Source organism: Equus caballus, chromosome 7 (assembly GCF_041296265.1).
Source record: "Equus caballus isolate H_3958 breed thoroughbred chromosome 7, TB-T2T, whole genome shotgun sequence".
Lineage (NCBI taxonomy): Eukaryota > Metazoa > Chordata > Mammalia > Perissodactyla > Equidae > Equus > Equus caballus.
In genome coordinates this window covers 85,740,740-85,755,038 of record NC_091690.1, presented here as the reverse complement: position 1 = coordinate 85,755,038, position 14,299 = coordinate 85,740,740, and the positions used below count along the sequence as shown (strand labels likewise).

Sequence of the window (14,299 nt, the reverse complement as noted above, 5' to 3'; positions counted from 1 at the left end):
GTATGTATATCCCATTGCCCCTGTCTATCACCAGACATAATGTACTTTGAAAGCAGAATATCAGTGTTGTTATGTTATTACTATGTTGTACCTAGAAAACATCTTTCATCCAAAAAGTTTTAAAGCATTCTATAATCTTTTCAGTTAAAGAAAATTCCCACTAGTGAGGGGTGGGTAAAATGGGTGAAGGGAGTCAAAAAGTACAAACATTCAGTTATAAAACAAGAAAATCCTGGGGGTGTAACGTATAGCATAGTGACTATAGTTAATAATACTGTATTGTATATTTGAAAGTTGCTAAGAGAATAGGTCTTAAAAGTTCTTATCACAGGGGCCAGCTCAGTGGTGTAGTAGTTAAGTGGACATGCTCTACTTCGGCAGCCCAGGGTTCACAGGTTTGCATCCTGGGTGCAGACCTAGCACCGCTCATCAAGCCACACTGTGGCAGCATCCCAAATAAAACAAAGGAAGATTGGCACAGATCTTAGCTCAGGGACAATCTTCCTCAAGCTAAAAGCGGAAGATTGGTGGCAGATGTTAGTTCAGGGCCACTCTTCCTCACAAAAAAAGGTTCTCATCACAAGAAAAAAAATTTTTAACTATCTATAGTGACAGATATTAACTAGACTTACTATGGTGGTCATTTTGCAATATGTACAAATATCGAATCATTATGCTGTACACCTGAAACTAATATAATGCTATATGTCAATTATATCATAAATAAGTAAATCCTATCATAATTAGGATATAGCTAGGGTTTTTCTACTCTCATATTAAGAGAGTAGAAAATAATATTTTTCTAAAGTAAATATTTTCTCTACAATTACCATGCCACAAAAGAATACCCTTTTCTGAGGATCTTCCCTCTTTATGGATATGTGAATCTGAATTTGCAACTATTAGTTAAATAGTTTTATATTTTACCCCTGAATCCCTAGTGCCTAACAAAGTGTCTGGTAAATAGTAGATGTTCAGAAAGCGTTTACTCAATGAATGAGCAAATAGTCAACTAATAGCCAACCCAAACTGCTTAGTCATATTAACTTACAACACATGAAATGGTATTCAAACTTAGCTCTAAATGTGTAATGAAAAATATTTTCACTACTATATACTTTGAGACCACCCATATTTAAATCGTAAAGAATGATGTCTTACCAGCTCTTCTCAGACCTATATGGTGAGTTAGCGACACAGAAGATGACCTTTGCTTCGGGATTGTCAGTAGATTTGAACTAAAAGGCCCATTTAGATAGCATCCTTGACTAAAAGGGAAAGATAACAGGTTAAGAATTTTAAAATCATAGGAAATTTCCTCTTTTTCCTTCATGGTCTTCCATTCAATTAGCAAATATCTGCTTATACTTTCAGAGTTTAGACATCTACCTAATGCCTAAGGCCTAAAGCAGGAGTCAGCAAACTTTTTCTGTAAAGGAACAAATAATAAATACGTTTGGCTTTGCAGGCCATAAGGTCTCTGTTCCAACTACTCAATACTGTGCCACTGTAGCACAAAAGCAGCCATAAATAATAATAAATAAGTACAACTGTGTTTCAATATAATTTTATTTATAAAAGCAGATTATGGACCACATTGGATCCACAGGCTATAGATTACTGAACCGTGGCATAAAGCAGGTTATTAGGGACCGGCCCAGTGGCGTAGTGGTTAAGTTCATGCACTCCACTTTAGCGGCCCGGGGTTCACAGGTTCAGATCCTGGGCATGGACCTACACACAACTTATCAAGCCATGCTGTGGTGGTGTTCCACATACAAACTAGAGGAAGACTGGCACAGATGTTAACTCAAGGCCAATCTTCCTCAAGCAAAAAGAAGATTTGCAGTGGATGGTAGCTCAGGACTAATCTCCCTCACACACACTCACACAAAAAAACGGCAGGTTATTAATCTCACCAGGAGAACTTCTTACAACAGATTACTAGGCCCACCCCCAGGATTTCTGTTTCAGTAGGTCTGGGGTAGGGCCAGATAATTTCCATTTCTAACAAGTTCTTAGGTGATGTTGATTTTGCTGGATCCAGGGACTGCACTGAGAATCACTGTCCTAAATTATATAGTTTTTCACTATTTTCTGTTCCCTTTCTTCACAGATATTGATTACCCATTAACTCAGTCACTTCCTATAACTGAAATATTTATTATAGGTTTTAGGGCTCTTATGAAGTAATTAAATATAAGTAGGCAATCATACTACATCAATGTGATACATAAAATGCAACTTAAGATTATATATTTGAAGGGTTTTGGCCAAGTGCCGTGAATAAGCCAGGCACACCACAAATTCCTTTCTTCACTATTCACTAGCCTGTTCTCTTCTGTTATCAACTCCTGATGTGGGCACTTTGCCACAGGCTCAGGGACAAATCCAGATATTTTTCGCTCAGTATTTTCTAGTGTAGGCTAGGTTCTCAATGAGCTCTTCCCCAACTCCTTCATCTTTTCTGCACTTCCACACTCCATTACTCAAAGAAGATCTGTTTTTCTGTGATCTAAGAGGTTTTTGTTCAAGACTCTATTATAACGTTTACCCATAATGTATTATAATCTCACTGCTTACAGATTATTTCCCCTTACTGATTTGTGAATTTCTTTAGGGGGACTAAGATATATCTCTGCATTCACAGTGGATATGGCACAGTGCCTGATAAAAGTGTTCAACAAATTTTTGTGGAATAAATGAATGATCTTCTCTTTAGGTTCCCACTTTTCTAGAGAAGAGGTCTTTTCTTCTCCCTGATTTTGAGTGAATGGACTCTTTTCCTTTCACTAACTTCTGCTTCAAGGCTCTCCTTGGGTCTTTTTCTAGAAATCTAGTTTGTTCCATATCCCCACGGGAGAAAAAGTTCTGCATTACAAAGAGAAGGCATCTAAAACCAGTTGGCAACCACTTCATTAAAACTTCTTTAATGATATTAACAAAAATTATAACAGTACTATTTTGAATATTTACCATACATCATCCATTGTTCTAGGTACTTTACATACTTCGTCTCTTTTAGTCATCTGAACAACTTGATTGTTATTCCTGTTTTACAGTTAAGAAAACTAAGGCTTCAAGAGACTAAATAATGTCCCCAAATTCACACAGCTAAAATTCACAGTGGCAGTGCTCAAATTTCAACTTCCAATTTCTTTGACTCTGAAGTATATGCTCTTTCCACAAAACCATTCTGATTCTATCTTTGTGTGTATTCCTCCATCTGTAAAATTAGAGATTCAGAATAAAGGACTTCTAATGTAACATCAAGCCTTTAGAGTCTATAGTATTTTTTCCTCAAGCCAGCAGTAATAATAATAAGTTGACAATATTTCCAAAAAAATGCAAATAATACCACCCGATAAATTCGTCTCCCTACCAACCTCCATCATTCTTTGTATTTGAGTATTCCTTGCCTACATGTGGAGTGAAAGAGACTGGGAAAGAAGAGTAACAATACCACCCAGGGCAATATTCAAACAGAAAAATCAGCCCTCTTAACTAATTAAAATCTCAAGTCCTTTAAGAGATGGAGAGAGATAAAGTCTTAAGGGTAGGTATTACAGTGACTGTTCAAGTAGGACTAACTCTTCCTCTTCCTTGTGGTTTTCTTCCTTCGCATTCCTCTTACAGCTATGATAAGGTTTGTAATACTTCACTTTTTTCTCCAGGCAAAGCATGAAGAAAAGCAAAATTAAATCTTGTATTGCTCTTCACACAAAAAAGGTAGACTGGAGAATATAATGCAGCTTAATTTTCAAATGGAGTTAAACTAAGAATTATCAGGAAACTTTAAGGAAGGGTCTAACACAAGTTACATATTGTTTTCACCTATGGAGTTTTCCAAGTCATTTTTCTGTTCTCATTCTTTGCCAAGACTGTTCATCTCTGTTAGTTCATTTAATTTTTCCAGCGAAGGGTGCAGCTTTGTCATGAGGGAATAACAGGGTTTCGAATCTCACATTAGGAATTTCGGCACTATTCTACAGGCATTGGTAAAGGGTCCAAAAACTTAATGACTCGAAAAACTATATAATCAAAGTTCTGTTTAAGGAAGATTTTTGGTGGAAGGATAGAAGATGGATCAAGTGGTGAAGAATATTAGAAATGGGAAGGCCAGTTAAGAGGATAATTCAATAGCCCAGGTAAGGAGTAATGAAACAGTGCAAGCAAAGTGATAAAGGAGAAGAAGGAAAAGAGACTCAGAGAGAGACTGGACAACTGGACAAGAGATAGAATAAGGTAATGGAATGCACATATAACACCAAGTTTTCTAGGTAAATTAATTTTGTAAGCAACCACTAAACTAGAGGATAGCATCATTGTGCCAGGAAAAAAGGGCAGAACCATAGTAACAGATGAAAAAGAAGCTGGAAGCATGAGAAATTTGGTTTCAGGCATAGTTTCAGGGAATGAGAGGTTCAGTTTGGAATCATGTTGAAATCACAGTCAAGGTCATTTAAAATCACAGTCAGAGAAGCTGTGATCAGAATCCAAAGCTGTATTCCAATCAAGACTCAAAAATCTAGGATATCTGATCTCAGTTCTAGAGCACTCTAATAAAGTCAAGATGAATGCTCCGTGTGTCCAGAGTCACAGTCTACTCATTTTGTGCTACTAAAGCCTAAAGACTCCTGAATATCACCACACATTAAAGGTCTATAGCTACACAGTCTAATATGGTCGCCATATGTCTACATGATAGTTGCCTATGGCCCTTTATATTTTAATTAAAATTAAATAAAGTTTAAATTTAGTTCCTTAGTCATATTAGACACATGTAACTAGGGACTTCCATATGGACACTACAGATATAAAATATTCCCATCATCACAGAAATTTCTATTGGACAGCACTGATCTAGAGACTTAAATTTCAAAAGAAACTGTGGTTGTAAATTCCCAGGTCACTCTATGTTCAAAGTACACTTAGAGATTTATTACTGAGAAGCTCCAGCTTCTGTACACTAGGAAAATTACTTGTAGCCTTAACTCTTTAAAGTAGATATTACATAATACCATCAATTACTTTATTCTCCGTAGCCTTAACTCTTTAAAGTAGATATTACATAATACCATCAATTACTTTATTCTCCAAATTTCCAAATATGAGGCATATGATTTTGTTTTAATGAGAGTTAAGTGAATATATCGAATTGGCCTACATTTACTTTTATATGAACACCTCTCACAGTTAAAAATTAGTCTTACTTGACCATATTTCTATTTTAATATCAATCGCCTGAGGCAGCAGGATAAAAATGACCTCAACTCAATGTATCAAATGTTTCCTTAATTTCAAATGCATTGCTATTAACATCAGTGTGATAGATTTTCAAAAAGAACAATTTTCATCATTCTTTCTTAAAACCAGTATTCTCAAGGCAATATGCCCCATGGTTAAGAAATATGTGTCATACAGCCCAACCTGAGCAAATGCTTTTGGAGTTACAGCCCAGCCCATGGGAGCACCCACCATGCCACAGTGACCCTGACAGTGAGAATGATCTACACCAAGTGGCTGCAGCTCAGCCGCCATGAAGGCGCCTATGCACTGAGCACAGCACAGCCAAGAAGGCATCCAGCACACTCAGAAGGCATCCCTGCCTGCAGAGCACCACAGCCCATGGGACCCACCAAGTGGTGGCTCAGCCCCCGTGTGGGTGCCCCTTGCCCTTACTGCAATGTAGGCAAGAAGACGCCTTGCTCATGGAGCACAGCAGCTCACAGGACCCACTGAGTGGTGGCTCACCCCCAGCATAGGCACCCTTGTCGCCTAGCACAGCAGCTTAGCCAGTCCCCTGCCGAGAACAGAGGCCCCACCTTTGGCGCCTGACCTGCCCACCCAGTGTAGAGGCCCTGCCCATGTCAGCACAACCTGCAGAGTGGCTGTGGCCAGGCCACGCAAGCACAGAGTAGCAAGCACAGAGTAGCCCTACCGACAAAACTTCCAGCAGATGGGGCAGGATCAGAAAACACAGCTCCTGCTCCCATCCAGCAGTGACAGGTGGAATCTGCGACCTGATACTACCACAAATGCACCAGCAAAGGATCAATTCTTCAAACACCATGAAGAACTACAGTAACACTTCACAGCAGAAGGAAAATGACAAGTCTCAGGAAACAAATGCTGAAGTCACAGAAATTTACAATCTACATGACAGAGAACTCAAAATAGTTGTCATAAAGAAAGTGAATGAGTTACAAAAAAATTGAGACAGACAGTTCAGTGTGCTCAAGAATAAAATTAAAGAGATTGAAACTCTAAAAAAAACAAAAACAGAAATTCTGGATATGAAGAACACAAATTAATGAAATAAAAAATAATCTAGAAACCATAAAAAATAGAGTTGATGTTATAGAGGACACAGTTATCAGAGAATCAGGGAACAGATGAATCAGAGGACAGAAATGTAGAAATGCTACAGGTAGAGGAGAGAGAACTACGATTTTAAAAAGTTAAGAAGTTCTTCGAGAAATATCCAACTTAATTAGGAAGAGCAACATAAGGATTATAGGTACTTCAGAGGGAAAAGAAGGAGAAAAGAGCAGAGCTTGTTCAAAGAAACAATAGCTAAGGACCTCCCAAACCTGGGGAAGGCACTGGAATTACAAGTACAAGAAGCCAATAGAACTCCTAATTACAACAAAGCAAAAAGACCTTCTAAAAGGCATATAATATGAAAATTGACCAAAGTCAATCACAAGGAAAAAATATTAATACAGAAGAAAGCAACCTACAAAGGAACCTCTATCAGGCTTTCATTGGATTTCTCAGCAGAAACCTTACAGGCTAGGAGAGAATGGGATGATATATTCAAAATACTGAAAGACAAGGACCAGCCCCATGTCCGAGTGATTAAGTTCACGGGCTCTGTCTGCTTGGCTGGCTTAGGGTTTCGCCACTTCAGATCCTTGGCGCAAACATGGCACTGCTCGTCAGGCCATGCTGAGGTGGCATCCCACATAGCACAACCAGAAGGACCTATAGCTAGAATATACAACTATGGACTGGGGGGCTTTGGGGAGAAGAAGAAAAAAAAAAAGCTTAGCAACAGATGGTAGCTCAGGTGCCAATCTTTTTTTTGTAAAGATTTTATTTTTCCTTTTTCTCCCTGGTATATTTTTAGTTGTGGGTCCTTCTGGTTGTGGCATGTGGGATGCCACCTCAGCATGGCCTGATGAGCGTGACATGTCTATGCCCAAGATCCAAACCAGTGAAACCCTGGGCCGCCGAAGCAGAGCACGTAAACTTAATCACTCAGCCACAGGGCCAGCCCCTCAGGTGCCAATCTTTAAGGAAAAAAAATACTGAAAGACAAAAACTTTCAGCCAAGAATACTCTATCCAGCAAAACTATCTTTCAGATACAATGGAGAAATAAAAGCTTTCCCAGATAAACAAAAGCTGAGGGAGTTCATTGCCACCAGACCTCCTTTACAAGATATGATGAAAGAAGCCCTCCTACCTGAAACAAAAGACAAAGGTTTACAAAGCTTTGAGCAAGGAAATAAAGAGAACAACAAAATCAGAAAACTGCAGCTCTCTATCAGAACAGGTCAGCAAACATTTGATTATAACATAAAAGATAAAGGGAAGGAAAGCATCAAAAATAACTGTACACACTTCAATTTAGTTACAAAATCACAGCACAAAAAAGAATAATTTGTGACGACAGTAACTCAGAAGGGGAAGAGAAAAGGGATGGAACATGCTTAGGCTAATGGAGATAAGAGGTTATCAGAAAATGGACTCTCTCATCCATGAGATCTTTTATACAAACCTCATGGTAACCACTAAACAAAAAATCAGAACAGGGCCACAAATCATAAAGGAAGAGAAAACTATCACAGAAAACCACTAAACTGAAATGGCAGTCAGAAATACAAGGGAAATAGATAATAACTGGGAAACAAGTGATGAAATGGCAGTATTAAGCCTCAATATCAATAATCACTCTAAATGTAAATGGATTGAATTCTCCAATAAAAGACAAAGAGTGGCTAGATGGATTAAAAAATAAGACCCAAAAATATGCTGCCTCCAGGAAGCACATCTCAGCTCTAAAGACAAACATAGGATCAGAGTGAAGGGATGGAAGATAATACTCCAAGCAAATGGGCAAGCAAATAAAGCAGGTGTTGCCATACTTACATCAGACAAAGCTGACTTCGAGATAAAAAAGACAAAGAGAGACAAAGAGGGGCAGTATATAATGATAAAAGGGACATTCCACCAAGAGAAAATAACACTTATGAACATATATGCACCTAACAAAGGCACAAAGTATATAAATTAACTACTAAGAGACCCAAAGGGAGAAACTGACAGCAACACAGTAATAGTAGAGGACCTCAACACCCCACTTACATCAATGGATACATCATCAAGACACAAAGTCAACAAAGAAACACTGGCCTTACAGGAAATGCCAAACCAGATGGACTTAATAGATATAATATTCCATCCTAAAACATCAGAATACACATTGTTCTCAAGTGCACATGGAACATTCTCAAAGACAAACCATAAGTTGGGAAACAAGGCAAGCCTCAATAAATTTAAGACGACTGAAATCATATCAAGCCTCTTTTCCAACCACAATACTGAAACTAGAAACCGACTACAAGAAAAAAGCCGACAAAGTAACAAAAGGGGTAGAATAAAAAATATGCAACTGAACAACCACTAAATCAATGAAGAAATCAAAAAATATCTGGAGACAAATGAAAATAAAAATACAACACACCAGCTCTCACGGGAATGCAGCAACAGCAGTCCTAAGAGGGAAATTCATAGCAATACAGGCCCACTTGAATAAACAAGAAAAATCTCAAATAAGTAATCTTAAACTAAACAGAATGAGAAAAAGAAGAAAAACCGAAGCCCACAGTCAGCAGAAGGAGGGAAATAATAAAAATTAGAGCAGAAATAAGTGAAAGAGACTAAAAAACCAGTAGAAAGGATCAACAAAATAAAGAGCTGGTTATTTGAGAAGATAAAATTGACCAAGTCTTGGCCAGACTCCCTAAGAAAAAAGAGAGAAGGCTCAGATAAATAAAATTAGAAATGAAAGAAGAGAAATGACAATGGATACCATAGAAATACAAAGTATTATAAAAGAATACTATGAAAAATTTGATGCTAACAAATTGGATAACCTAGAAGAAATGGATAAATTCTTAGACTCACACAACCTCCCAAACTGAATCAAGAAGCAACAGGGAATTTGAATAGACCAATCAAAAGGAAAGGCATTCAAACAGTAATCAAAAACCTCCCAAAAAACTAAAATCCAAGACCAGATGGCTTCTCTGGAGAATTCTACCAAACATTTAAAGGAGATTTAATACCTGTCCTTCTCAAACTATTCCAAAAAATTTAAGAAGACTGAATGCTTCCTACCTCATTCTATTAGGCCAACATCACCCTGATATCAAAACTAGACAAGGACAACACAAAGAAGGAAAATTACAGATCAATAAAGCTGATGAACATAGATGCAAAACTTCTCAACAAAATACTGGCAAACCAAATACAACAATACATTAAAAGGATCATACACCACCATGATGTGGGATTTATAGTAGGGACACAGGGAGGGTTCAACATCTGCAAATCAATCAACGTGATACACCACATTGACAACATGAGGAATAAACACCACATGCTTATCTCAATAGACGCAGAGAAAGCATTTGAAGGATCAAACATCTATTTATGATAAAAATTCTCAATAAAATGTGTTTGGATGGAAAGTACCTCAAAATAATAAAGGCCAAATATGACAAACCCACAGCCAACATCATACTTAATGGTGAAAAACTGAAAGAGATCCCTCTGACAACAGGAACACAACATGGCTGCCCACTCTTGCCACTCCTATTCAACATAATACTGGAGGTTTTGGTCAGAACAATCAGGAAAAAAAAATTTAAATGTATCCAAATAGGCAATGAAGAAGTGAAACTGTTTGTGAATGACATGGTCCATATATAGAAAATCCTAGAGATTCCATCAGAAAACTATTAGAAATAATCAACAACTACAGCAAAGTTGCTGAGTACAAAATCAACTTAGAAAAATCAGTTGCATTTCTATACTCTAATAGCGAACTAATGGAAAGAGAACTCAGGAATACAACCCCATATACAATCGCAACAAAAACAATAAAATATCTACGAACAAACTTAACTAAGGAGGTGAAAGACCTATACACTGAAAACTATGACATTATTGAAAGAAATCGAAAAAGAAATGGAAAGATATTCCATGCTTATGGGTTGAAAGCATAAAAGATGTTAAACTGTCCATATTACCTAAAGCAATCTACAGATTCCATGCAATCCCATTCAGAATCCCAATGACGTTCACGGAAATAGAACAAAGAATCCTAAAATTTATATGGAACGAGAAGACCCGAAAGCTGGAGGCATCACAATCCCTGACTTAAAAGTATACTACAGGGGCCACTCCAGTGGTGCAGCGGTTAAGTATGCACGTTCCACTTTGGCGGCCCGGGGTTTGCTCGTTCGGATCCTGGGTGTGGACATGGCACCGTGTGGCAAGCCATGCTGTGGTAGGCGTCCCACATATAAAGTAGAGGAAGATGGGCACGGATGTTAGCTCAGGGACAGTCTTCCTCAGAAAAAAGAGGAGGATTGGTAACAGTTAGCTCAGGGCTAATCTTCCTAAAAAAAAAAAAAAAACAAGTATACTACAAAGCTATAGTAATCAAAACAGCATACTACTAGCCCAAAGCAGACACACAGATCAATGGAACAGAACTGAAAGCCCAGAAATAAAACTACACATCTATGGACAACTAGTCTTCCACAAAGAAGCCAAGAACATACAATGGAGAAAGGAAAGTCTCTCCAATAAATGATGTCAGGAAAACTGGACAGTCACAGGCAAAAGAATGAAAGTAGACCATTATCTTACACCTTCACAAAAATTAACTCAAAATGGATTAAAGACGTGAATGTAAGACCTGAAACCATAAAATTCCTACAAGAAAATATAGGCAGTATACTCTTAGACATGGGTCTCAGAGGATCTTTTCGAATACCATGTCTACTCAGGAAAGGGAAACAAAAGAAAAAATGAACAAAGGGACTACATCGGACTAAAAAGCTTCTGCAAGGCAAAGGAAACCATGAACAAAATGAAAAGGCAACCTACCAACTGGGAAAAAATATTTGCAAATCATATAGACAACAAAGGTTTAATTTCCAAAATATATAAAGAACTCTTACAACTCTTCAACAAAAAACCCAACAACCCAATCAAAAAATGGGCAGAGGATATGAACAGACATTTCTCCAAAGATATGCAGATGCACAACAGGCACATGAAAAGATGTTCAACATCACTAATTATTAGGAAAATGCAAATAAAAACTACAATGAGATATCACCTTACACCTGTCAGAATGGCCATAATTAACAAGACAAAAAAAATAACAAACGGAGAGGATGTGGAGAAAAGGGAACCCTCATACACTGCTGGTGGGAATGCAAACTGGTACAGCCACTATGGAAAACAGTGTGGAGATTTCTCAAAAACTTAAAAATAAAAATACCATACAATCCAGCTATCCCACTACTGGGTATTTATCCAAATAATACGAAATCAACAATACAAAGAGATTTATGCACCCTTATGTTCGTTGCAGCATTATTCACAATAGCTAAGACGTGGAAGCAACCCAAGTGCTCATCAACTGACGAGTGGATAAAGAAGATGTAGTATATATTTATATACAATGGAATACTACTCAGCCATAGTAAAGAGAGAAAATCATCCCATTTGCAACAACATGGATAGACCTTGAGGGTTTTATGTTAAATGAAATAAATCAGACAGAGAAAGACAAACACCATATGATTTCACTCATATGTGGAAGATAAACAAACACATGGATAAAGAGAACAGATTAGCAGTTACCAGAGGGGAAGCGGGTGGTGGGTGGGCAAAAGGCATAAAGGGGCACATATGTATGGTGACAGATGAAAATTACACTATTGGTGGTGAGCACAATGCAGTCTATACAGAAACTGATATATAATAATGTATACTTGAAATTATACAATGTTATAAACCAATATGACCTCAGTAAAATAATTGAAAAAAAAGAGAAATATTTGTCATATTTTCAGTTCCTAACATCATTTACTTCCCCATATCCTGCTTCCATTTAAAACAAACAAAAAAAAAGCAAAGGAAAAAAAACATCATGTTTAGGCTCTGGGAAAGCTTTGGACCAAAGCTCATTTTCCTGTACAATACTCTTCAAATGTCATCCATTCCTGTTTTATATATCATTTCACTCAGTTCTTCTTTTATAAAAAAAAGGTCTTCATCCACTTGAATGTATTAGAGAAGATTCAAATTAATAAGTGACAAAATAATCTGGAAAATTATAATTATCTAATCATATTTCATATATAAATGTTAACATAAATTTTAACAAATAAACAGCTATGATCCAATCCTGCCATCTACTGGTTCAAACGTGTAAGTACACAGCTCAAGCTAAACAAAGAACGACACACGCTCAGTAATAACATTAAACAGGAAATTTACACTAATTCCAACTTTATTAACATAGTTAGATAACTGACTACATAGAAGCTTGTAACTCACACAAGAGATCAATGTTTCCCAGCTTTTAAAAGACAAAGTATCGAATCCTTTGTTATCAGAGCAAATGCATATGTTTACACTCAGAGGATTTCAGCTCCTGCATTTTCCCAGCCTCCTTCAGTTATAGTTACTGATACTTTTCATTAGTAGGATAAGCACTGTTTAGTTCCAAATAAACACTCAACAGAATATAGAATATACTAGCAGTCTTAATCCTCTGGCAGGAACAGGGTTTGAAAGAGTCTTGCTCCTTTATATCTAACATCTGAGATAAGCCCTGTGAAGGTGCTCCTCCTTTCATAACTCTGCTGACCCACCTTTGGATACTATGCATTGGACTGGTGACAGCCCCTATAATCGCCACTTCTACCAATTTAAAAGCTTTCCCAGTACCCTGTTCTAAACTGATCCTAGTTTCCTTAAACTGCCTCCCTGATACATGTTCTTAAGGGCCCAACATGCTTTGAACCCAACTTACGTATTTTATGGGAGAAGTTATATTAGCTTTTTTTTTTGAGGAAGATTGGCCCTCAGGTAACATCTGTTGCCAATCCTCCTCTTTTTGCTGAGGAAGATTGGCCCTGAGCTAATGTGCATGCCCATCTTCCCCTACTTTATATGTGAGATGCCTGCCACAGCATGGCTTGATAAGCAGCACATAGGTCTGCGCCCAGCCCAGGGTCTGAACCTCGAGCCGCCCAAGCAGAGCGTGCAAACTTGACCGCTATGCCACTGGGCCAGCCCCTATATTGGCTTCTTTTTTTTTTCTCTTTTTTTAGGAAGATTAGCCCTGAGCTAACTGCTGCCAATTTTCCTCTTTTTGCTGAGGAAGACTGGCCCTGAACTAACATCTGTGCCCATCTTCCTCTACTTTATATGTGGGACACCTACCACAGCATGGCTTGCCAAGCGGTGCCATGTCTGCACCCAAGATCCAAACCAGCAAACCCCGGGTCACCAAAGCAGAATGTGTGCACTTAACCGCTGCGCCACCGGGCCGGCCCCTGGCTTCTTATTAAGAATCAGTTTCTCTATTATGTCATATTACTACCCAAGCTGTCCTATATCTAAAATATTTCAACTGTTCCTTTCTGCTTTCAGAACTCTTTCAAACTTCACTCACAGAAATAAAGTGGATGTTTCAGGTTTCTTTAAAAGGCTCTGGGGATTTTACCTTGAAATGCCAAATTCTTGGTGAGGCCTTTTGCCATTATTGCGTTCCCACCTTGAAGAAGAATGTTCAACCGGCGGCAGACCTGAAGTTCCTGAGCTCCTCCTGAGCTGTGGAGTTGGCAGACTATTCCTACTGTTTAGTCCCTGTGGAACAATTTAAAATTTAACGGTTTAAATCGCCACCCTTTAATACGCTGCATATGTATCATTAAAGATGGTACATGAAAATATCAATATAAAGTATATTTTTAACATGTACAAGAGAAACAGAACATTTTATTCTGAAAGTCTGTCAATTTTACTCCAAATTTCACATTCTATATTGGTTTTCTATTTATCTTCCTCCTACTAAAAAACGATTTAGGAACTCCTTACACCTTAGCTAGATGTTTTTCTTTTGTACAATTTACTCCTAGTTTATGAGAAATAAACAACCGACATTTTAAACATAAACAAATAGTAGATATGAATGATTC

At 37.7% G+C, this 14,299-nt stretch overlaps 1 protein-coding gene across 3 annotated transcripts in view; it reads right to left on the bottom strand.

Moving 5' to 3' along the window:
• The window catches only part of PDE3B (phosphodiesterase 3B), a 191,785-nt gene that overhangs the window by 51,370 nt on the left and 126,116 nt on the right, over positions 1-14,299 (bottom strand). For all 3 annotated transcript variants that reach the window (XR_011441143.1, XM_023646081.2, XM_023646082.2), the window contains exons 4-5: positions 13,825-13,967; positions 1,162-1,268 (exon numbers count right to left, since the gene is read on the bottom strand). Coding sequence is in view for 2 of the 3 variants with exons in the window: in XM_023646081.2 (XP_023501849.2) it covers positions 1,162-1,268; positions 13,825-13,967 (250 nt within the window). In the remaining variant the exon portion in view is untranslated. The remainder of the gene's footprint in view (positions 1-1,161; positions 1,269-13,824; positions 13,968-14,299) is intronic.